The 25,779-nt window shown below is 43.7% G+C and overlaps 1 protein-coding gene across 8 annotated transcripts in view; it reads right to left on the bottom strand.

Moving 5' to 3' along the window:
- Window positions 1–6,098: 6,098 nt before the first annotated feature.
- The window catches only part of ERC1 (ELKS/RAB6-interacting/CAST family member 1), a 281,610-nt gene continuing 261,929 nt past the window's right edge, over window positions 6,099–25,779 (bottom strand). For 6 of the 8 annotated variants that reach the window (XM_058853112.1, XM_058853111.1, XM_058853110.1 and 3 more), the window contains 2 exons: window positions 24,425–24,613; window positions 6,099–12,851 (listed from right to left, as the gene is read on the bottom strand). In XM_058853112.1, coding sequence (XP_058709095.1) covers window positions 12,714–12,851; window positions 24,425–24,613 — 327 coding nt within the window. In that variant the 3' untranslated portion in view covers window positions 6,099–12,713. Of the gene's footprint in view, window positions 12,852–24,424; window positions 24,614–25,779 lie in introns of those variants that run through there. The other 2 variants (XM_058853115.1, XM_058853113.1) reach the window with 1 other exon arrangement.

Raw genomic sequence — 25,779 nt, forward strand, 5'->3', positions numbered from 1 at the left:
ACCGCGGAGCAGACGCGCAGGGAGGCTCTGGCTCAGCGCTAGGCCGGTCCCTTTCTGCGCCCATCCAGGGCTGCTTTCATGGTGAACTCATGCTCCTGGCTGTCACTCACTCACTCAGGCCCTGGTGGCGTGTGTCTGCAGCTCCATCGGTGGCTTTGAGCTGCTCTTCTGAGCATGGAGCATCGTGTCCGGGCTCCTGTGGTCGGGAGTCATCGCTCCATTAACGGGGGCAGTCAGAGCCCCTGACCCCGAGGGTGAGGAGCAGCCTTTCCCTGGCACCCTGAGGTGACTGTGCCTGCCTCAGGCTGCTGGCCAGGCTGCAAACCTGCCATTGCCTCCACATCTCCAGCAGCCTCCATCTGCAGAGTGCTCATTCCCTCTATGGGGCCAGCAGCTGCTGCCCATCCCTGGCACACCGGGCCTGGGGGCTGAGCGGCCAAACCCTCCCCAGGCCCATGAGGAACCGGGGGGACAAGAATCCATCCCTCCCTGCCACACCAGGGACGGCTGTGCACATGCATTCCTGATGGGAGATGAGAACTTGCATTATAATTAGCTGGCAAATCCCAGTTTTTCATTTCTTCTGGGTTTTTCCAGGGTGTAGTGAGGGATCTATTTTGGATGAAAGGTGTCATGGTGCTGCCAAGCTGACAGGAGAGGAGCCTTCAGAGGGCACCAATCTGTAGTGTGCAGTGATGGAAGGTTTTGAATGCACAAGGGGAAAGGCTTTTTATCATCTTTCTTTTATCTGTTTCACACTTCTCATATCACTGGGGCAGGAAAAAGAGGCCTCTTACAGTATTGTACTAGAAATGGTCACAAAGGAGTTGGCAGGAGACACCAGCTTGTTCCCACCACCTCCTCCTGAAGGAGCACCAAGTGCTTTGGGGCAGCAGTTCTTGTGTTTGCCACGCCTGCCAGATGTCTGAAGGCTGTCAAAAGTAACCAGCAAACCCCTCCTGTGTAACTGCTTTGGATTAAAAAATAACGATGACAGAAGCGGGTGCTGCTTTGTGAGACACGCGGAAAGTTGGCAGAACTGAAAAATTGGGCACTACTGCCTCAAAGCATTTTGCTGGTTTGTCATCTGAGGAGACAATGGGAACCATGGAGCTACCACTGCTGAAAGGACATCATTCTCATGGATTTATACACAGGAGAGCAGCTCCTCAAATAAATTCCTTGGTAGAGTCAAAAATATTGCAAAGGAGTGGCTCAGGTGTCAGACTGGGTGAGAGAGCAGCAATGCAGACACCCATTTGTGATGCTGTGTTACAGCTGAACCTCCCTGCCTTTGGTGGGTGCCACGAGCCTCTGGCTGCTCCTGCTGCTGAGCCCCAGCTCTCACTGAAAACCACCCTACACAGTCACCACTTGGATTGGGCAAAACATACCCAAATCCAAAATATCCTACTTTTAAATGAAGGATATTAGCAAAAGTGACAACAACAAAAAAATCTCTATCTCTATCTCTATCTCTATCTCTATCTCTATCTCTATCTCTATCTCTATCTCTATCTCTATCTCTATCTCTACCTCTACCTCTACCTCTACCTCTACCTCTACCTCTACCTCTACCTCTACCTCTACCTCTACCTCTACCTCTACCTCTATCTCTATCTCTATCTCTATCTCTATCTCTATCTCTATCTCTATCTCTATCTCTATCTCTATCTCTATCTCTACCTCTACCTCTACCTCTACCTCTACCTCTACCTCTACCTCTACCTCTACCTCTACCTCTACCTCTGTCTCTGTCTCTATCTCTATCTCTATCTCTATCTCTATCTCTATCTCTATCTCTATCTCTATCTCTATCTCTATCTCTATCTCTATCTCTATCTCTATCTCTATCTCTATCTCTACTCTATCTCTATCTCTATCTCTATCTCTATCTCTATCTCTATCTCTATCACTATCTCTATCTCTATCTCTATCTCTATCTCTGTATCTATATATCTATATCTATATAGATAGAAATGAATTGAATATATTGAATATATTGGATAGATAGAATAGATAGATCTATTCAATCTATATATTGATATATATCAATATATCTATACAATATATATCAATATATATTGATATATATCAATATATCTATATATAGATAATGTATCTATTGATAAATATATCTCAATATGTATATTGATATATATATGTATTAATATATAGGAGGAGCTTTCTCAAACTTCACTCACCACCACCACCACCATACTCATAGCAACTATTAATGTTAAATTAATTAAATCATAGATGAATGGCATGAACTGCTGGTTGAAGTCATGTGAGGACTAAAAAAAATCAGATGCTGAAATTAAATTTACCTCCTTCTGCCCTTTGCACTCAGTCTTTGAATCCCACATGCAAATATTGCACGTTGTCCAGTCACTGAGTATCTGATGCAGCATTTTGGAGCTCTTTGCAACTGCAGCCTACAAGTGTCTGCAAACACGAGCCCCTTCTGATGTGACAGTCACTTCAGCTGTCAGGTATTCTCAAATATTTCATATGGGACCTTGGAAAGGCTTGTGGTGCTGCCAGGAATGACCTGGCTGGGAAAGTCCATGTGCTTTGTAGACAATAAGGAAGAACTGAGGAAGAACATCCATTTAGCTCCACTTTAATGTCAAATCCCATCTCCAAGTCTTTGAATTCCTGACAAGCCTCAGGCACTCTATGGTGTCTGATCACAGTTAATGCTCAGCTCTGTGGCTGAAGAAACAGAACTCCTCTTTGCTAGGTGAAGAGTTGGATTGTCAAACCCACCAGAAATAAGTGGGGCAATTACAGGTCAGACATACGGGCATGGGGAATTGCTGGAATGCCCAGGGAGCAACAGCACATCAGGAGCAGCCCTCCTAATGTCTAAGCTACCAGCAGCATGAGGGACAATTTAAAGAACCAAAGTACTGGGAGGCTTGTGACAAGATCTGCTGCTCTTGGGTGGCAGCAGTGGTGGGGTTTGTACAATCACCAGTTTGAAGAAATCGATTCATCCCGTACACTTAACAACAGAAGCATCAGGCAAAAACCAGTTACATAAATACCTCACTGAAAATGGCATCATGGACACATGAGGCATGAAGTCACGTAGATTTTCTAATTTGCCACTGCAGGTTTGGTGCTCCTGAAGCACGGTTTCCAGCGGGCAGCTCTGTGTGTTTATCTGGGATCACACAGATGGGCACAGACACATAGATGCACACGTGCACTTCAGGGCACTGGGCTACAAGAGGATACACTGCCTAGAGCTAAAACCAGCCTCTGTGCATTATATAAGAAAGCTTAAGAGCGTTCATATACATTCCAAGACTTGTGGTTCCCCCAAATGGTGTGCCCTTACAGAAAATGAAGGGTTTACTCAAGCTGGACAAAAATCCTTCTAGGATGGATTTGGAGCTACAGCAGCCACCCATCCTTTTTAGCAATCCATAAAGAAGCCAAAGGTTTTTTTAACTTGTCACAAGATTTGTGTCCACAGACATTTTTGGAGCTGAATTCCCACTGAAGTAAGCGACAGCTTCACACAAATGGCCTGCAGTACCTGGGCCTAAATATTTAACTTCTTAGTCAACCTTCTGGAACAGTTTTAACATTTGCAGTTGTAAACATTGTGGAAAGCTACTGCTCATGTACTTAAAACCAGATGGACTTAAAGCCCACACCCTGAGAATCACTTGCTGAAACCCCACAGCTACACCCAAGCTGGTCCCAGCTGTTCCACTTACGTTTTACAATACATCACCAGGATATTCAGAAATAAGCTCTACCAACACAAGGTGTAGGGCTCTGTTTGCTCAATATGCAAAAAAGTTGTTTGCACCTAATTTTAGTATATCCACCTACAAAACATTTGGTTTCCCAGGTCATATGCCCTGCTTGAGTTTGAGGGTTTTTAAAGACATTAAAGAAAGAGGAGGTTTCCTATTTTCCTGAGGTTTCTAAACATCCTGAAGCCCAGTGAGAAGACCTACTTGATGTCTCAAAATGCCACTCTAAAGGTCACTAGTCACATACAGATCATTAGCACGGGCAATTGGCTTTAATTACTCTTTTGGGGTAATCTTTGGGCTGGCTGATGCAGCCCTACAGCTTCAATCCACATAAGCAAAAGGCATCAGCAGTGCAGCAGATCCTGTCAGAAACAGGAGATCCTAAATAGGTAGGATCCACTTCTCCCAGTGGATTGCAGATGTGGTTTCAGCAGTTTCCCTGACTGGTGTGATTTAGAAAAACAGGTTTTCCCAAGTCATCCTGGCTAGGGCACTGCAGAAAGACCATATTTAATCAGGAGCCTGGGCAACACCGAGGCTGTGCACACCTCTATGAACCTATCTGCAAAGGAAAACCTTTCAAATCTGTGTGTGTGCTTAATCCCAGGGCTGACCATTTGCTGTTTCCACTGCTGCCTTGCCTGTTCAGTGTCACAGTAGCTGCAGTCAACACAGACAGTTCTGTTTGGATGCCTCGTGTTTTACTGCACAATGCATAAAATGTAACCTGATAACGCACAAAAGGCGTTTGGCATCTTCTCTTTTCAGCACGAACAGTGTTATTGTTCTGGGCCATCCAAAACATGAGTCAGCCTGCGGGGACATGGCCCTGCAACTCACCCAGCAGCAGAGCCAGCGTGGGCTGCAGAGCTCAGCTCAGCTCTCCCTGCAGATGTGCTGCTCTCCCTGCAGATGTGCTGACCCAGACCCAGACTCCTGCCCTTTCACTGCTCCTTTGGAAAGGACAGGTCCTTCAGCAGTGGTGTTCGTGCCATTAGCAGGCTGGTGGGTACCCTGCTGTGCAGTAACTGGTTAAATTTATGTGGCATGTGGTTTCATTCAGCTGATCTGGACTGTGCTGCAGAAGCCAGGCACACCCTGGCCTGACAGGAATCACGAATCCCCTTCTCAGCCAAAGACGCTCGAGCGAACATAAACCAGACTGGGAACCAAGGGGCTGATGGACTCTTCCTTTCAAAGCTCCTGAGACCCTTAATCCCCATGCATCCTTTTTCCACACACTGCTTTACGTGCCTGATTGAAGCCCAAGTGATTGAAATCCAACCAGCAGAGGGGAGGGGAGCGTCCAGGCACTGAGATCAGGATGCCTGTTCCTGTTACACATGTGGTCACTTGTACTGAAACAACGAGTCAGGACCTCAAGAGCCTCATGAAATGATGAATCGAGGGAAGGCAGAAGGGACAAGGCCAGCAAGAAAGTCGAGAGAAAAACTGGCTGTACAGACAGACAAAAGGAAAAAGAAACGGAGAGAAATTGGTTAGAAAGTGTCCCAGCTTGGGGAGGTCTGTGCTGTCAGGGCTCGAGGATAGCTGCGGAGAATCTGGTGGAGTGTGTTTAGCATGGACATTGTTCTACCAGTGGGACCCAGTGTTGCAATGCTATTCTCTTTAGAACAGTCAAAACCAGCAGAAAAATGAGATTTTTATGGTGACATTACTCAGGCAATTTCCCATGTCATCAGAACACGTCTGGAGACTGGACACCGGGTAGAGCCCATTTCCGCCAGCGCTGCAGGGAGCACAGCTCATCCTGTGTCACAAAGCCACCACTCTCCTCTGCTCCTGAGGGACAGGACCCACATCCAGGTTTCACCAGGAGCATGTTCAGCAGGACAGCCCTGCTGGCCTTTCCACAGCAAGGCTTTCTGGGCACGTTGCTCTGGAAGATGCGATCCCCACGCTGACTCAACACGGGATGCACATCTGGAATTCAGTCACCCATTAGCAACATTTAATCACTGACGTGGAAAACAGGCAGGAGAGACAAAGGGGACGGCTGACTGCAGCAGCAGCTGTTTTATCTCCACTCACCTGATCTGTGAGGGGTACCTGGGACACCCCTGGGATTGCCAGTGCCTCACCTTCACCTTGCAGGCAGCCCCCGCTGTGCCCATCAGCCCTGCCAGGGACGTGGTGCATCCAAACCCCAGCACGCTCGTCCCCAACAACTGGGACCTCAAGCTTGGTCTCAGGGAACAGCCCTGCAGCCACTCAGCCCTCCTACCTGTCCTCCCACCCTGGGCACGCAGGAGAGGACACCAAACAACACACACTGAAATCAAAACACGGCACAGAATTTTTAAATAATTTTATAATTTCCTGATGAACTTAGTCTGTGAATAAAAAAAGAAGAAAAAAAAAAAAAAAAGAACAAAGTGTTTATATTATCAAGGCAAAGTTGAATATAACACATTTTCTTTGCAATTTCATTATCCTGTCAGTAACATGACTCCAGCAATAAAACACATACAAGTTGAAGGCAGCGTGCGCACTTGCATCACGGACACCAATGTCTCCCGCTGCTGTCATTTCCAAAAGGAATTCAAGTACACTAGATCCCATCCCTAAAGCCTGCCTCCCCCTCCACTAAAGTGCAACACGTCTCTTCCAAAGCAAATGAGAGATCTGTGTGTGTGGAGGGCACGGAGCATCCCACAGAACCCAACTCCACAGATGATTTGTGCAGCTCTCCTCATTCGCTGCCTTGGAAGGAAACGGCAATTTACTGTTTTAGTGGGCTTGGAGCAGCATGTTGGGCTAGCACAGAAGTTATTCCCCTGTTTGTGGTCCCATTGGATTCGTCCTCCTCCAGCATCTGAACAAATAAAGGCATCTTACAGGAGAGCCTCCCCAGTTATACTGTCATGAGTGTGGAATGAGGGGCCAAATGCAGCCACCCCTGGGCAGGGAGGACTTGGCCTTGTCTGCAGAGGGTTGGGAAGATGGGGCAGATAAAATGAACAATGTCTACTTTTAAAATTTGGCTTTGAATTTGGTTTTTAAGGTAACCCCATTTTATAACAAATAAGAGTATACATGACCAATGGATCCATTTTTTGCTAGTTTCCAAGTGGAAGAAGCCAATGTTTTGAACAAAAAGCCCTACCAAAGCACCAAGAGCCTAATGGGAATACCTGCTTAAAAGCAAACCACATGGACTTGATTTTCAAGATGTGAACCTAGCTTGCAAAATGGGGACACACAGCATATGGTTAAGTTTGCAAATAAAAATACATCTGCTTACTGAAATTCTTTACCTGTGTTGATAGCTAAAGCCATTTGTCAGGGGTTTTTTGTTAACTTTACACGCCAGTTTAACCTCATGTTGCTCCTTTCAAGCAATGCAAGTCTTTGGTACAACCAGAGCAGAAAGTGGCTGCTGGTCTTTTCCTGCCCCACAACGCTTGGGTACCAACACCAGAGGCAAGGAAATCCAACCTTGAGAATGAACCTACACAAAACTACCTGCACTAGCTGATCTTCACTTGATTGTGTCCCTGCCATAAGGGGTGGGATGGAGAATACAGAACATTTGTCCAACGCTTTTGGCCAGTGGTTCCCATTTTAGGGGACAGCTGGTGTTGATAACTGTCACCAGAAAAGACTGACTTCCAAAATACTGTTTCATTCTGCCCATTTCTGTCTTACACATGTACAGTATAAACCTGGGAAAGCAGGAATTCATACAGGGTTTGTAACATTTCCTAAGAGGCCAAGCTGTCTTGGACCTCAAAAGCCTGTGAAAGGCAACTGGTTATAATTATAAGCCCACAAATCCTTTTCCGTACAATCCTGAGAGGAGGAGTCATGGCTTTGTTGCTTCTTTACTTGAATTCCTTTTAATGAAATTTATTTTTATATATTTTTTAAAACACATCTTTTTCAGTTCTACTACTATCTTTTTTTTTTTTCAATCCGACAACAGACACACATTGTTGGTAACTGCCCCAGCCTTAGGACCACACAGACAATATCGACAAGCAGAAAACAAAACAGGAGAAAAAAACACCCCTGAAAAAGTCAGGGGAGATACTGATGACAGGGTTACAGCACTCACCACACACACTGGAAAAAGTCAGGATTTCTGAGTTTATGCTTTTGACACTAAAAAGTTTTGAAACAGTTTTTCTCTTTTTTTTCTTTTTTTCTTTTTTTTTTTTTTTTTTTGTTTTAAAAATAGTCAGCGGACACAGCCATTTTGTTCAGAAGGATCTGCTGTTGCATAAGGTTCCTTCCATTTTTTTGTGGAAAAAACAATTAAAAACATCGTTGTGTTTAAAAAAACCCCCTGACACTCCTCTTCCTCACCACGTGGATGAGAGGGGTCAGCAGAGTTGGCCCCTGGTGCCCCGTGCCCGACCCTCCCACCCCGCTGGGGCAGTGTTGGTTATCCACACTGAGTGTTGGTTATCCACAGCCTTCCACAGCCTCTCCAGGTCCCTCTTCCAGTGCTGGCGTGGAGCTGAGGAGAGGCTTCCTCTCAGTATCAGATGCCTTGATTGTACTTTTCCCTTCAGCACTTCACTGGAGTCATTCGAGGGACGTACATGTTACGTATGGAGTGACATTTCTGCTTTAAAAGGGTATCAGAGCATGACTCTACATCCTTTGTAAAGAGCCCTGCAGTGGCAGCGATTGGCAATTAGTACAGGAGTGGGGACTCAACCCTGTCAACCCTCTTCAGATGTGAAAATTTCCCAACAAATTGAGCCCTAGCAGCAGAACGGGTGGGAATTACAGGGAAAATGAAAAGAGGTACCCCTTTGGTTCAAAAACCGGGGTTATCTCTGCAAGATCTATGACATTTATGCTCCCTTGTGCAAATTTCAGAGCCCAGAAGTACCAGGAAATTTTCTAGAGAAGGGATATTCCAGCCGTGCAACGAGAAACAGCGCACGCGGTTCCGCGCGTCACGTCAGACCTTCTGTCCCCAGGACTTGGCAAAAACTGGATACTCCAAAGAGGGTTTGGCATTTTCTGGAGTGAAAGCTGGTTAAAGGCAGTCAAAACAAGAGAGAGTACTTGGAGAAGCTTAGAGCTTCATCTGGGAGCATGCCAGGTAATTCTTCTTCCAATGGCAAACAGTGCTCATGTCCTCACCCTGCAATTCTAGTGTTATGTCCTTTTAGTGTTTTACATGAGGTTGGATTCAGAGGAAAATATGGACTTGGACTGGTGGATAGCATGAACAAGTGTGGTTGCAGTGTCAGCTTTTGCAGTGTACATTGGCTTCAGGCTTCAGTTATTTTTTAGCCCAAACCCTGCCAAAATGACCTTATTAATTTTCTACAAACAGTTCCTAGAGTCCTTACATCTCTCAGCTTCTCTACAAATGAAGAGAAGCTCAGAAGGAAAAAAAGTAGTATCAAAGCAGCTGAAACTTCCACTGCTCCTGGAGAGAATGGAACTTCATTCAACAGGAGAAGAAGGAGCAAATTTCCCTGGGGTCCCTGGGAAGGGCCCCTGATTTCCTAGAGCTGCTGCACTGCAGGACTGCTGTGGTAGGAAACTGCATCTGCCTGGCTGCTGACACTTGGGAATACGATCCTAAAAGAGCAGTGGTGGGTTAGGCAGCTGGATCAGCACTGCAGGGTATGCCACATAAGGCCCTTCTCCCATGTGCCTCATATTCAATTCCATGATGGGTTATGAGAATAAAATCCCTTTGTTGCCTTAAGGCCAATGGTGTGGCACTCCATACGAGGGAAAAGAAAAAGCTTTCAGTGGTCATGTTCAGCACTAAATGGTGGCCAGCAGTACCTCCCAAAGCCCAAAGCTCCTCGAGCTGTTCACCACAGGATCTCTGTTGACACAGGATCAGAGAGATTACCTGAAACAGTTCAGTGGAGATCAAGTCGGATCAAGACTGTTCCTGAAGGAGATCTGCTCCCTCCCTGAAAGCACTTTACAGAGGTCTAAGATCCATCTTTAAGATGGGAAGCCTACAAGACCTAGGAGATAGCAGTGGTTAACAAGAAAATCGCCAGGGCCCAACAATTCAGATGGAAGGAACAGCAGGTGTGTGGCTGGCAGATAAAGGACCAAATGGCCAGCGTGAAAACCAGCCAGGCTTGACGAATCCTCCCTGGGAAGAGGCCAGGAGATGTGTAAACAACGAGCTTCACCGGGCTGCCGACGCACAGATCCTGCACGCGCTGCCGTGACAGCACCGGGCCTTCAGCTGGGGCACTTGGAAATACAGAAATGCAGCCACAAGCTGACTTGGAGATGCTGAGGGAGCAGCAGCACTTCCCTGCCATGTGTGGGCAATGCAGGAGAGCCAGGGAATTGAAATAACAGCCTGAAGTGATGGCCCCTGGCTCCCATCCCCTCCCCCTGCCTCCAGCAGAAACGCTATCAAGGAACATCTCAGTAAGAGGTTTACAAGCAGGAGTCATTTGAACCATCGATAAGGGAAATTCCACAGCTTCTCACAGAGGAAGGATTGTTTTACAGCAGGGAACCAGGGCAGCTGGAGGTTTGACCATATAAGTTAATGAGAGAGTCAGGAGGGGTGGCGGAGGCCGATGATGCTGGGCTGATGGCTCTGATGCTTTTACAGGCGGCATTAAATTCCTTGAGTGAGTAATTAGGGGTGATGAAGAAAAAGCAAGAGGAAAGATTTCAAAACAACAGCTCCTATCGAAACGTGCTGACTCAAATAATGGGAGCAAAGGGGTGGTTGTGGCATGAGGCACGGCCCAGCAGTGTGTACAGTCACTGTCTGCTGGCCTTCCGGCATTCCCCCCCTTCCACACATTCAGCTTCCCATTACTCTCCTCACAAATGACACACAAAAAAGGCTTCAGACACAGGCTGCTATGACAGGAAGAACTAAAGCTAGCTCTCCTGATTTGCAAAGCACTGGCAATTCCAAAGTTGGAAAAGTTGAAAATTGCCTCTTCTTTTGAGACATATTCCTAGACACCCTGGCTATGAATGCAGCTCCTTCTGCCGAATTATTACAGTAGAATCAATGGGGATGTGATTTATTTTAAATAAGATAATTCTCAATAGAGTCTACATAAGGTTTTAGTTTTTCCCGATTTTCAGTTCTTGTTTGGAAGATCTACAGGGTACATCTTCCCTTACTCAAACTTTTGCTGATCTCCTTTCTGCTGGAAGCCATTGGTCACTTCTAAAGATAAAAACAAGGTGTGGAAGACCTACAGGAGAGCTGTGCCGTGGATCTGAGAGAAACAAGAAATGCAGTTTTCTTGAAAGGGCCTGCAACATTTTCCTTAGCTAACAGCTTAGTGATTAAGCCCAAAATATAGTAAGCCACATGGAATTAAACTGCAGGCTGTGAATGGGAGGTTTACTGAGAGGATCCATAATTAGCTAGTGACTAGAAAACCAGGATTTCTTCCACTGCTGTGTTGATATTTGGTCTCCTTTTGCCTTCCCCTTGCTCTCTGAAGTGAATATGAGCCAGCCAAAGGGAGCAGCTCCTTTAAGGAGCACGTGGGGACGTGTTACAGGGTTCTGTCCTGCAGATGCCCCCAGACACACATAACCACTGGCAGCCAGGAAAAAACGTGTCTCTCCATTAATGCATAGCCCAAGAATGAACACCCAAGTCCTACCCATAAAATAGGATTTCTGACTTGCTACAATGACAAACTGACCTGGGATTTCAGGTCATGTTACCTATCAGCAGGAGCTGTAAAGAGTGTCAAAGGTGGATGGGAATAGAACTAAGGCCTCTCATACACACAGAAGAATTGCACTGGTTTAAGTAAAGCTGTGATTTTACACCTATCTACTCAGCTGGGTGCCAACTCCAGCAGAGATGCTCCTCTTCATAAGGGTTATTGCTCTGAACTCAAACTCAATGTAAGCTAAACAAAAATAAATTAAATTATAATTATAGTAAGGACTATGCTACTGATTTACCTAACTTAGCTTTAAAATTCTACTTTTAAGCTAAATGATGCAAATTTCTCATTTACAGAATGCCTAAGACTATTCTGATGACAGCTAGTGTTCACAGAGTTATGGCCTGAAAAACTGGACAAACTATACAAGTTAAAGCTGGGAACTGACCTGTTGACCACACCTGCTCCAAGGGAGAGAGCTCTCTATAAAGTAAGAACTTAGGAGACACAGAACTATGATGAGAAAACTCATCTAAAACCCCCCCCAAAAATCAACAGATGAAAACAGTTACCTCAAAAAAAATGCCCCACCTAGCACTTCAGAGTCAGACCAGTGAAGAATCAAAACCCAAGTTAAGTAAACAGAAAGTACCAGTATCCCTACCTTTCTCCTCAGCTGCTAGATGAAACGACTAACAGGAGCAAGTAGGGAAACTTTCCTCTCCTCACTCTGTTATTTAAGAACATAAGAAGCATTGAGACAGGCAGCAAGACCTGAGCTAGCTGATGCTGGCCAGCCATGAGCCATAATCAGGGCACACTCAGGTTTGGCTTTAGCACTATGAAATTCAGGCTTTCAGCTTTCATGAAAATAAAAAACAGGAAGAAGGAAAGAAGATAAGAAGGAAAAAGCAATGTATTAATGAAAGGTGAGGGCTACTCTTCTGCAACCTCATGGAGAACTAGAGCTGCTTGTGTTCAGCGGATCCCCTCTTCTTTGCTCAGTAGACTTGGAAGAGCTCTGCTTAGCTGTATCCAAAAGTCACAACCAACAAAGTCACTGAGGAACTGGGTTCTAAAGTAGAAAGGCAGTGAGAAGATGAATACAAAAATGGCTGATTAATCATAGACTGGAAGAACCTAGAGAGCATGAAGTTTTTAGAAGGGTTTTTTTTTGCCTTTGTTTTCTTTGTCAAAGGTGCACCGGAAGTTTCTGTTCCACGTTCTGTCTTTCACATTGCTCTCCACTGCCACGGCTCCGTGGACTGGCTGGGCTTGGCTGCTGGTGTGCTGCTCCGTGGACTGGTGGCCGAGGTCAGGAGGACTCCTCCAGGGCGTTGACGACCTGCTCCAGGATGTCGGGGCAGTGATCCGCGATCTGCTGCAGGATGGCGTTGGCGAACTCCTGCAGCTCCGCGTTCTCCCTCTCCCCCTTCTCCAGCTCATCGTGCAGCTGCAAGGACACACAGACACACGGTCACCACCATGCCTGAGCTTCAGCTCTCCTGTTTTCCAGGTTCTGCACTGCATTAGGATGGAACTCTGAGCTTCACATAAAGTGTCAGCAAGTTCTCCTCACAGCTCAGGCAGACACGACAATTTCCAGCCCCAGAACCGAGGACATCATTGCAGCTTCAGGCCCAAAATGTTTAAACAACAGTGAACTGAGGGGAGCAACCTGGGAGGATGAGAATTCATAACCTGAAACTGTAATTGGAGAATTAACCCCAATATGGACATAGACCAAAACTTAACAAAGTGTGAAAACTCCTGACCCAGGGTCCATCCTGAGTGTAGCCACAGCCAGGCTCTTGCACTGCCCAAGGTGCATCCTTTGAAGGATCTTTAATAAATACCTCCTTTACTCCTTTAACAAGGAATAAAATACAAAATGCTTCTAGAATCATCTCCAGCCCACTGGAATTCAAAGCTCCTTCAGTTCTGAAAGCCTGTCCTGCTGCACTGCTTTCACCTGAGCAGGGATGGCCACAAATCCTCCTCCACCCTCCCAAACACCCTCACAGGCACATCCAGAGCAGCAAACACTGATCCATGGGCAGAACCCACATTCTGCCCACCACTGACACCTGAGCTTTCAGCTCTCCTGTTTTCCAGATTCTGCACTGCATTAGGATGGAACTCTGAGCTTCACATAAAGTGTCAGCAAGTTCTCCTCACAGCTCAGGCAGACACGACAATTTCCAGCCCCAGAACCGAGGACATCATTGCAGCTTCAGGCCCAAAATGTTTAAACAACAGTGAACTGAGGGGAGAAATCTTCAGCATCACCTGAAGCTGTAATTGGAGAATTAACCCGAATATGGACATAGACCAAAACTGATCAAAGTGTGAAAACTCCTGACCTGTGGTGATCTTGAGTGGAGCCACAGCCAGGCTCTTGTACTGCTCAAGGCAATCCTTGGAAGGGTTTTTAATAAATATCCACTTTATTCCTTTAACTCTGTCCAGCCTCAGCTCCAGGGAGCCTCTCAAGGCATCAGCTCCCTGCTCTGAGATGTGCTTGCTGTGGGACAGCCCTGCCCAGCAGGGAACTAACAGAGGTGACACATGCTGGGCACTTCCAGCACCCACATCTTCCCTCAGTAACTCCCTCACCTGAAACTGAACGCTCTCCATCCTCTTCATTTCACTTTTTCATTCTACAGGTTTTGTCACCTCCTCAGTAAAGACCATGCCCACATGACTTTACTCCTGAATACATTGTTCTATGATAAATGTAAGAAAAACTTCCTCTCTAGAATGTTTTTCTGAAGGCAGCCATATCCCAGCAGCAATACAGCAGCTTGCCAGTGTATTGCTTTAAAGTTTGACTTTTATTCATGAACAATGGCATGTTTCATAGGTCATTGCTCGAGAATTATTCCTGATATGAAATCAATAGGAATGTCATATAATTGTACATAATGCACCCAGAGTTAACCAGAATTCTCTTTTTCCTGAGGGATTATTAATTTTCAGAAACTCTCTTTCCTAACTCAGTCAGAAGATGACTCCACACAATTGCTGTGGAACATACACGATTTTTGTTTACTAACTCTGCATTTCCTGTTGTGTCATTTCGTTCTTCAGATCACTATAACTGGCTCAGAACAGGACCCAGAATTTCAAACTTTATATTATTCACTCTGTCTACAGTTTATAAACAGTTTCTCCAACAAGTGGTGTCCCAAACTATGTCACACAACATATGCAAACACAGCTTCCAGCTTTGAGCCTAATGCCATTGCCAGATTTAGGGGCCCAGAGAGTCTCAATAAAGAGCAGGAAACATCTGCCTTCAGTAACCTGTTTAGCTGCCCAGCAATTGATAAAGTCCCTGCTGGCCTGTGAACTGTGCAAAGTCCCGAGGAGAGCTGTAATTGGTGTAATTTCAGGGATTCCAGTGCTCACAGTGCTCTAAGGACCTCAGGGGAGAAGGAGAAGCAGCATCCCTTTCTAGGTCAGGTGATATGGACAGACAGACTGGATAAGCTTTCAAGCCCTGCCCTGTACTTTATACCAAAAAGTTCTTCTATTTTTAGTGAATAAAGTATATTCCCTATGAATACAAGCATATATGTAGGAGGTACTTACACTTAAAATTCTGAAGCTTATTTCCAGCTTCTTTGTCACTTTGAGCTGCTGTGAGCAACTACCTTATCTTGTTTGAACCTTCTTTTAAATTTTGCATGGTTTTTAAAAATGTAATGTTATCTGTCAGTCCTGTAACATTTCTTGTTCCTAACTGATTAGTATTTTTATTGGAACTCTACTATGTTAATACATGACATGGAAAGGATGTCAAACTGGCATTTTTCGTGCCTGAAGGGATAACTGTTCATCAGGATTCAAATTTCTTGATCTGTGTTTTGCACTCCTGTAACACTGCTCAATGCAGGTTTTAAAAAGAGAAAACTATCAGGCAGCAGCACAGCAGGGGTCATTTTACCACTTTAAGATCACAATGCCGTGGCAAAGGTTAGATTTGTACAATTAAAATTCTAATCAGATACAACAGCACGTCTCTGTTTAGTGATGGTATCAAGCAAAGCACAGCAGATTGCTTCTGCAAGGAACACTGCTTCAAAACAAACAGCCTAAGAACGACCATGGAATAAATAAAAATGCTTTTTAAGGAAGTTATGGTGCAGGCTTCTGTAGACAAAAGTGTGAGAAAGGAAATTAAAAGGGCAAGCGAGCTCCCCTGTTCCCTCTCCTAGGCAGGGTAGCATATAGTAAATTATATATATATATATATATACAGTAAATTACTGGGGCTCTGCAGGCTGAATGTTGGTTTAATGTGCTCTCATGTGCTCATGTAGTCACAGAACAGCCAGAGGAACCCGAGAGGGGCTCCTGCCAAGAATCACAATGCAAAGGCAACCTGATCCCACTCTGTGGAGTGACATGAGCTGGGGAAGAGAGGGAGGGGAGCACTCTGGGGGAGAAGGGGACCCAGCAGTGACCCACAGTGGCTCAGGAGCAGCAGGGTGTGGATGGTGCTCAGCCTGCCAGAGGCACTGGCAGGAAGCTGCAGTGCATGGAAAAGCCCAGGAATCTCAGTCCAAGCAGGATGGAGAGGCTCAGAACAAGCAGGCAGGAGTGGTGCTGGATGTTAAAAGCCAGGGGATTGGGATTCAGGGAGTGCCTGTGGGGTTGTGAGGCTGGTGAGATGCCAGGTCCAGCAGCCTGCCAGCCACCCAGAATGGTGCATTCCTGGGAATGCTCTGAGCCCTGAACTCAGAGACAGAGCTGCCTTGTGCCCTCCTGGGCCAGCACAAGGATTGCTCCTGCCATCCCCCAGAAGGATGGGAGGCTGGAGAGGTGGGAGAGAGCAAGAAACAGGAGAAACAGCCAATGTTATCATTCTCCTCCTCTTGTCTGGCACCTGCGAGGGTCCTGGGCTCCCGGTCCACAGGAGGAGAACCAGGAGAGGGCAGTGTTAACAGGGAAAGCAGAGATCCTGCACCACCAACACCTGCCCAGCCAGCATCCCTCTTCCCTGCCTTCCAGCCAAATCCTCCAGGTGAAGCTCCAGGAAAGGACAAAGCAACTAAAATAATGAAATAGAAAAGCACCTGCAAGAGACTGAACTTCAAAACTGAAAGAGGGTTGGTGGGCAAGGGAGAATCCTGAAGGATGTTGTCTTCAGTGGGGCCATACTGCAACATCAGTGAAGTCTCAGTTTCTTGCTCTACTGGTCAGCATTTATGTATTTATAAGATGCCTTATAAAATCAAAATAAGCCCAACAGAATAATTTCATGCCAAAGGCAATAAATCAAGTGCAACCAAACAAAAGTAACCAACTTAACCAGAGGAAGAAAATATTTCCAAGAAAAGAGTTTTTGACCATCAAGAGCCCAAAAGGAGATGGCTCTGAATGCTAAAGGCCAGCAACAATATTTTACAAATCAGCACAGACAGAAAGCCCACACAGCTGGCTGGCAGATGTCTGTGCTGAAACATCTTTGGAAAAATAGCAAAGATAGCCTTGAGTTGAGTTTGCTAGCTCCACAACAGCTAGATTTAATAATGTGATTCCTACTGCAACAAAGACATCTTAATTGGCTCTGTGGCTGGTGGCAGCATCTCTGGATCAGGGATATCATCTCCACTGATGTCACTGCTCTCACAGCAGCACGCCAGGCCTCCTTCAGCCCAGGGAACAGACACTTCTCAGTGCCATAACTCGATTCACCTGCATGTTTGGAAGTCCAAATTCCTCTGAAAGTATTAATATCAGTCCTGGTTTCCTAGATTTTTTTCTTGTGAATTCAAGCTGACATGTTGTTATCTTCCCTATGCCATTTTTCCAAGAAAATAAAGAAATGTAAACAATCCTTTTAATTTTTTTTTTTTCTTTTTGGCATTTCCAGTTGAGGATATGAGGAGATTCACATACTTGTCTCACAGAAATGAGCAAAAATGAGAAGGCAAAGCCAGATATGTTCTTTGTCCAGCTGATAACAAGTTAAGAATAAACAGCTCAGAAAGAAAAGGACAGCAAAGACTGCAGAGGTGCTTCATAGTATTTATCTTTGGACAGAAGAACAGAAATAGCCTTCAGCATCTCAGGGGAAAGAAAGCTTGCAGATAATCTGCAATAGCTTCAGACACTTTTCAGCACTGCTCCCTTCCTTCCTGGGTTTAGAGCAAGCCATGATAGGAATAATTTTCCATTTATAATTAAACTCCATCACTGAAAAAAAAAAATCCCTAACAATTCACCATGAATTTAGCTTCTCTGCTCCAAGATATTTCAGAACTTATTTAAAGATTAGCAGATATTCAGAGTTGCATGAAGATAACTTCACAGTTAAGAAATAGGATGCTAAGGTTTTATAGGTACACTGGGGGAATTGTGCAGAACCTTTCTGGCCTCTGCTTTTGCCATAATGCAAAGAAGGCAAAATGAAATTAAAAATCAAACTGAGATCCTTTAAAACTTATTTATACTCCCCAGTGTGATTTTTACCTCATTAACAATTCCACAGAAACACTGATGACAAAAGGCAAACACAGATAAATTGTATATCATCCTGGGCTATGGACAGTAAAGATGAATAGAGAATATGGAGAGCTTGTAGAGCAGCACAAAAAGTGCTCTTTATGTAGAGCAGCACAAAAAGTGAGTTAGTGGAGAGCTCCTATAAGGATACAACACCAAGATATAGAATTATATTCCTCCAAAGTTCAAGTGTTTCTGGATCAGGTTATGGTTAGTCTGAAAAATACACTCAGAGCTTAAAGGAACACAAGTAAGCATCAATAAGAAATTTCACTGATTTAATCTAAACCTTTGTTTTGTCTCAAGTTAAACTTCACTGTAGCTCAGGTAAATTTTGCATCTACCCACACAAACCAGTGTAAATATGTGTTTGATGCAGTGAGAGCTAATTGCATATAAACCTTTATTTCTGAACTATATACCTATAAAAGAGCCAAAAGAAAGGGTTGTGAGTATGGAAATCCAGTCTGACAAATTTCAAAACCAAAAAAAACCAAACCATTTTTAATGTCAACCCTTTAATATTTCTGCCCTATCTGGAAATTTGGGGTTTATATCTTTCAAAAGATTTAAAAAACATGCATTTAAAAATAGAAGTAAGATTTCAAAAGAAACAGTTTTGTCTTTTTAAATAATATCCACAATGCCATAACATTGCCCATTTTTATTTGTGCATGGAATTACTAATTTTAATCAAAATCTATACTAGCCATTACTAACATTAACTATTCCTAACTTGAAAAGAGATAGAGAGGCAAGCAGAATGCACAGCTCAGCATCAGGAGATGCTGCAGAAAGCTTTCACAAGGACCACAGGGTATGAGCAAGGCCTGGAGTAACAGAACTTGCTGCTGAGAGTAAAACATGAGAGAGGTGAACTGCCCTGGAGAAAAGCAGGGAACAGCTCGGGGTGGGAGCTCCTGCTTCAAGTGACACCACTCTCATTTTCTGACACCCCACACACACACAAAACGCTCAGTGGTGTCCTGAAATCAGTGCTTTTCCCTTTAGATCTCATTTCAAGTTAGGAATTGTTAATGTTCCTGATTGATAGTGTGTAATTTAATTAATATTAGCAATTTCATGGATAAATAAAAATGAATTATATTATGGCATTATGGACATGGCTAGCTTACAGATAATGTTTGTGATTTTAACCAGTATTTAAGAACTATGGCACTGTTCTCATCCTCACCCAAACCATAATAAATATGTTTTATATTGCATAGAAAAATTTAAAATGCTTTAAAATGCAACAATTTTAGAGAGTTCCCATATCCATTGCTTTCTCAACCAAACTCAGGAAACAGACTTGCACATGAAGAAGGATATAAATTGTTGCAATTATTACTTCTAATTTCTAACAGAGACCAGAAGTGGACTGTTTAACTTTAAAATACATTATGCATTCCCATAAGATTACAAATTAAAAATAAATGACATAAATCAAGTGGGGGAAGATAACAAGTTAATAGAAGAGCAGTCAGAGATGGAAGACAAGGGTAAACTCTGAAGTAATAGAGTAATTTAGAATGACTAAATGCAAATCATAGCAGAGTAATTTCTTTACAGAAACTAAGTAAGCTGAGTAATTCCTCATAGATGACACAGAAGAACACAAGCAGAATCTGAGCAGAGAAGTACACAGGATGTTTATAAAATGGTTATTCGTAATTTAGAGTGAAGTTTATCCCACTTGCAATATTGCGTGTAAAACAAATCAAAATACGTGTTGAATATTTTCAGAGTTTAGCAATCGAATGTGCAGTTTTAAAATGAAATTTGACAGCTACAGATACGAGGTTTGGTGTCCTTTTGCACAAAAAGCTTACATTGCTCTGTGGAGACCGAAATGTGAATTAAGTGCAAGGTAAATGTTGCTCCTTGGAATGGAGCCATGAGCATTGAGCTGACACAGCAGGTTGTGAGTGCTGCAGTGAAGTGACATTATCACCTTCCTCCCTCCTGAGCTCCAGGCAGCCCAGCAGAACCAGCATTCCTGATTCCTTGGGAGAGGATTAGTGAGCAGGAATCCCTAGCAGGTCTGTGCTTTGGCTGAAGCTGGTGCACAGGGAGAGGGAAGAAAACCTTCCTGCACAGTGAAGGCTCTTGGATGATCACAGAGATTTTCCACAAGTGCCTCTCTCTGTAACTCCCAGCAGGTGACTTCTGAGACAGCCTCTGATGGAAATGCACCTGCCCAGCTGTCCAGGACTGCACTGCTGCCCAGGTCACGCTGCAAACCTTCCAGAAACACCTCTGGGGAAGGAGGGAGTGTGCAGGGAACAAACCTGGGGGCCAGCAGAACCCCCAGCAGCCTGAGGAAGCCAGGATGTGCTGGATGTGGCTGCAAAGAGCCTCTGATGGCAGGAGCCAGGGGGAAAATGCCTCCTACTCCTAGGGTTAAAAAAGTTATTTTAATTGTATAACTCTTCTGTTGGAAGAAATAGTTTTTCCAAATATCAGTGCAGGACCTATTGAAAATAAGGAATTCTCTGTAACACAAGGTTCTGCACATTTACAGCTGGATTTGGAAAGAGTGCTGATAGTCCTTAAGCTGTTAACAAACCTCACACTGCTGCCTGCTTCTAACATCTGGTTGCTCTGTTTCTTTTTCTGTTTTCTCTTTACTTTCTCACACTGCTGCCCCTCAAGCCCAGTGCACTGCACCACCTCTGACACACTCAAGTGAGGATTTTCAGCAAATTCCAGTTTCTACTCCACTCTCTTCTTCTGTACAGGCAAGAGCAAGACAAAACCAAAACTATAAATAAAAGTGTGCACCATGTAATTATGTTCTTAATGCCATTTCCTTTCATTGAGGACTAAAATTCTGCACTTGCAGGCAGCTATCTGAAATGTGAAACGGAGCAGCAGTTCCACAGAGCTCAGGGATATCAACATAATGATACCTCTAGGACAAAGGGAAAGAAAATATGGTATTTAAGAGAAATTGCTAGGATAATGCAATTATTTATAATGAATGAATGGAATTTTTATTTCTTAGTGTTAAGACTTGGGACATTCCCCTTTCTTTCTGGTAGCTGCAGTTTTTTAATAAGAAAAGTCAAATAGGACAGAACTGGTTGAAGGATGACAGTTCCAGAAACAGTACTGAGTAGCTTATTTGGGGACATTGGGTCAGAACTGACTCAAAGGGACATTTTCCACCACAGGAATAATTTAATGACACGGTTCTGAGCACTTTAGAGTCTTTACTGTCCACAGCTTAGTCTACTATATTATTTTAGATTAGGTTTTGAGACACCATATACTCCTAAGTACTGGCTTCAGTTCTTCACTACAAATGGAGCACAGTTTTACCACAGTAAGTCAGCCTTACAAAATGTCTTTGATAAAATGCCTGCAAAGAATGATCCAGTATCTTGGCCCCATAGCTTGATTACAATCAATCTTCCCCAGGGACCTGGTCGCAGCCCCAAGCCTGACAGAGTTCAAGAAGTGTTTGGATAATGCTCTCAGGCACCTGCTGTGATTCTTGGGAATGTTTTGTGCAGGGATAAGAGTTGGACTGGATGGTCCTTGTGGCTCCTTCCCAACTCAGCATATTCTGTAATCACTTGAAGTCCCTAAGGAATACCACTGAACTTCATGGTAGTGTCAAGACACTATTGTGCATAAGAGGCATTGATATCAGTCAAACTTTGAGACTACAAAATTATTTTTGTGGCAATAAATTTGCCTTGGATCCATGGTGTTGGTGCTGGAGGACACTTTTCCAACAGCTGTTTGTACATTAGTTTCCATGGCTCTCCGTGGATGCACTGGAAGAGTGGAAAGGTTAAATCCATTTCATACACCAGTTGTATCTACCAAAAAGAAGCCACAGAAAACTCCTGCTGTTCATACCTGAGCCCCAGCAGGTGTGAAAGATGCACCCACCAAGTAATTGGCTGTGATGAAACACAGCAAACCAACCTCTGGCAATGAAAGCTGCTGCAGTGGGAAATAACAGCTCCAAAAGCAGCAGTAGGAAAATGAATTCTTAACTATTTATAATAAAACCCCCAAAACAACCAAACCAGACTGGGTAATCTCATTGGTGAGAAGTGGATACGTTGGCATCACGCTTAAATATTATTGGTGCTGGTTAAATGTATCCTCCCTAATCACGTTAGCACTTCTTAACATTCAAGAGGATTAATTTTTTCCCACTGAGGCTTGTAAAGCATTATCTACAGAAGATCATATTAGAAGGGACAGGAGTGAATTTAATGCACTGGATTTGAAGTAATTTACAAAACTCATTAAAATTCCAAAGATGCAAAATGGGTGTTCTGTGATGGGCTTCTGCAAATCTGGAGAACTGATTCCCACCCCCCATGGGAACACTTGAGGCACAAAGGAAACTCTGCAGCTAGAAACAGAAAAGCTCCATGGCTTAAATGAGAAGTCTGCTTTGTAAATTGAAATATATCATTAGTTTGTGTTTTGCAACTGAAGCTTCTGAAATACCATCCCAGTGAGTATGGGAAAGCAGAAAAGACAGCTACATTTTATTTTAGCTGACATTATTTATGCTTGGGAATCGTGAATGGAGAAGTAACTTTAAACAACTGTGGTGACTGCACTGCAGAATTAAGACAATAATGTGAGGGGGTAGAAAAAGAATTCTTTTCTCTTTCCAGAACAACTTAGGTAATTCCCTTTTTCCACAATTTCTCACAAAGCTTTCTTTACTGTGTAGCCCATAAATGTGGCTAACAGACTAGCAAAGTTTTAATGGGAAATATTATTTTTGGGATTACTATTCACAAGAACTTGACATAGAAAGCCTTTCCTATCTTCTTTACCCACATCTCTTGATCAACTAGATCCTGATCCCCACAGATCCTGATTGTATACAGCTATAATTAATGAGGTAATTTATATCCAAACTTTGCCCACATCCACTGTCATTTTCAGAGGTGCCTCCCATACATGTGACAGGTTTTGTCTCCCACTGCTTCATCCCAAATCTGACAGACAAGGTGGTTCAAAATAATGTGTCTTGTGCTTTGATTTATACCATAGGAGCTGTAAGGCTTTAACAGAGGAGGATGGCTTGCATAAAACTGAGGAAATTTTAATCCTGTATCAGTGATTACAGAAGGCAGGAGGCTCTGAAGGGAAAGGGAATGTGTCATGCCCATAGAGGCACATCACTATCAAGGGAGGCACAGGGCACATGCTGGATCAGTAAATGGATGAAGACAGGTACAGAGGGAGAGCATGACTGTCTTGTACCATCTCAGCCCTGTTACAGACATATTTATCTCCAGAGGTCTGCTCTTTCTGCATTTGCAGACATGCTTCTGGTGGTTTCCTGCAATTTGGCTGCTCTCTCCAATTTTTGAATCAAAATTCAGTCTTGAGTCAAAAGTTCAAGGAAATTAGTTTTAAAATCACAAAGGAAGAAAACCAGAGCTGAAGTGTTCAAGATAGGCTCAGGATATGTTCACTGACCCACAAAAATCACCTTTTAACTGTGTAGGCTATTGTGTACACTGGATAGAGTTTGGTATAAAACATATGAAAGTGAATAGTGAAAGAATTGGCATTATAATCAAAGTCAGGGTTAAAAAGACAAAACTAGTCACATTTAGCTCTGGTACAAGTTCCTTGTAGTAGTTTAATTTAAAGAAAAAAAAAAGGTATTCAGGAATATAGGACTAGAAAGTTAAAGTAAAAAAAAAAAGTTGAAAAGAGAAATAGGAACAAATTAGAAAAAAGGTTGTAGTGAATGGTGAATTACAGTCCAGAAACAAGAGACAAAAAACTGCCAATGAAGGGATTAAGGAATGCAAGACAAGCTGGGAGGGAGATTATTTCAGTAGATGACTTATAACTAGACTGACAGCCTCTTCTGGAGACTTCATCTGACAAACTCTTATTAAACCCTCTCAGTTCTGTATTCCAGAACTCCTGGTAATATACAGTTGGGTTTCTGAAGTCACTGTGTATGTGGATATAAACATGGGTGTGTCACATCCAGCACACTGAGTCCAAAAGGTGGGTAAGCAGTAGAAATTACTGGCAGAATATTTTGTAACATGGACACTGCATTCACTTATACAAAACCACTCATAAAAACGCGTCAATTAAAATAGAAATGGTTTACAGAACTAAAGTAAGACTTAAGATCTTGATGGCTACACTGAATTATAGAGAACAGCTAAAATTTAACAGTTAAAACATGGCAAAAGCGATATCTTGCAATTTGATTCCCACGAGTGTGGAGATGCATGGCTCCAAGTACGGATAAAAGAGCAGATGAAATTCCATAATAAATAATAAATCAGAAAAATTTATTATTATTATTTATTAAAAATAGATTAAAAAAATGACTGCCTCCTTTTATCAGCTGAAGAGTTGATCTTTGCTACCTGCTCTCAGCGCTCAGCACGCGGTGACACTGTGGACGCGGTGTCAGCACATTTTGGCGCGGCACGCGAGCAGAGGCTGAGCGGGCAGGCTCAGGTCCTTGTGAGGAAGCTGAGGCCACCAACTCACCTGTTCCTGGCTCATCCTGCGCAGTTCCCTCTCCCAGGCTGCCTGGTCGTTGTCCAGGTGGTAGGAGGCGGGCGGGGTGAGGCCCTGCAGGATCAGGGGGTCGCGGTCGTGGCACAGGGCTGTCAGATGGCCGATGTACAACTTCAACTTGCTGCGGTTCTGCTCGAGTTCTAACAGGGGCTGAATTATCTGAAATAAGAGAGACAGACAGAGAGCACAGCCTGAGACCCAAGCAGTGATGAAGGCAAAGATCAGCCCCTCAGTTACAATCCTGCCCAGCTTTCAGTGGGAGAAACCTGCCCACTCTTTCCCTGGTCCGTAACACACCGAGCATCCAGGAGGAAACCACACTCTGAAAGGGTGCAGTGATGACAGCTGAGTGATTAGATGGGGAAATAATGGTGATATGGGTGAAAAATGAAACAATGAATGCATTAACTCTACTGATTACCCAACAGTACTTCACTTTAACTACTTAAAAGAAGATTTTTCTGACAAAAGGTGTCTGTCCACAACTCGTTCGTAAGGCAATGTCAATAAAGATTTTTAGCTCGTTTTGCCAACAAACATTTCACTGCAAATTAAGTATGCAATAAACATGTTCTAAAGAGAATAGTTTCAAATTATGCCAAAACACAATTCTAAGACGATCACATCTCTGCTTGCAGAAATTGGATAGAGACATATCTTCACCAGAAAGTTAAAAATTTATTTTCTATAATGTTTTATAAGGTACAGTCTTCTATAGTTTTGAAAAGGCAATGACTTTTATTATACAAGCCAGATTCTATGTAACAAACCAAAAAACTGAAATCAATAATAAAGTACTATTTTATTTCATTATACTTTACCCAATCTGAATCTAATCACTGTTCCTCAATGCAATCCAAACTAGAGTCATCCAGCTCCCATAAAAAGTATCTGAAGAACCATTTCTCATTTTTTTAACAAAAATACAGAGCTCAAGTGCGTAAATACTGACCGGGATCCTCCGCTGTGACCTTCCACAAGAACACTGCCTCATTTGCTCTGGATGTTTGTGGGCACATATTCAAAACCTCAGTAATGCAAACCTCTAAGGTTTGCAGCTGATGAAAAATTAGGGAAGAGCTGGGCTTAGGGCGTCCTTTCCATAAAATGAGGTGCAGGGCAGGGAGAGCTGGGGAGCCTCCCAGGCAATTTCTGTTTGAGCTCCCAGGCAGAGGCTGCACCTGCTGGGGACAGCTTCAATAGGACACCTCTGACCCTGCTAACGAAGGGCTGAGATAATCTCTGACACAACAAAACAAGGTGCTGGCATTACTTTCAACAAGGACTCGGGATTTGACCCCGTTTAACAAGGCTGGCAGGGCTCA

Source organism: Poecile atricapillus, chromosome 18 (genome assembly GCF_030490865.1).
Source record: "Poecile atricapillus isolate bPoeAtr1 chromosome 18, bPoeAtr1.hap1, whole genome shotgun sequence".
NCBI lineage: Eukaryota > Metazoa > Chordata > Aves > Passeriformes > Paridae > Poecile > Poecile atricapillus.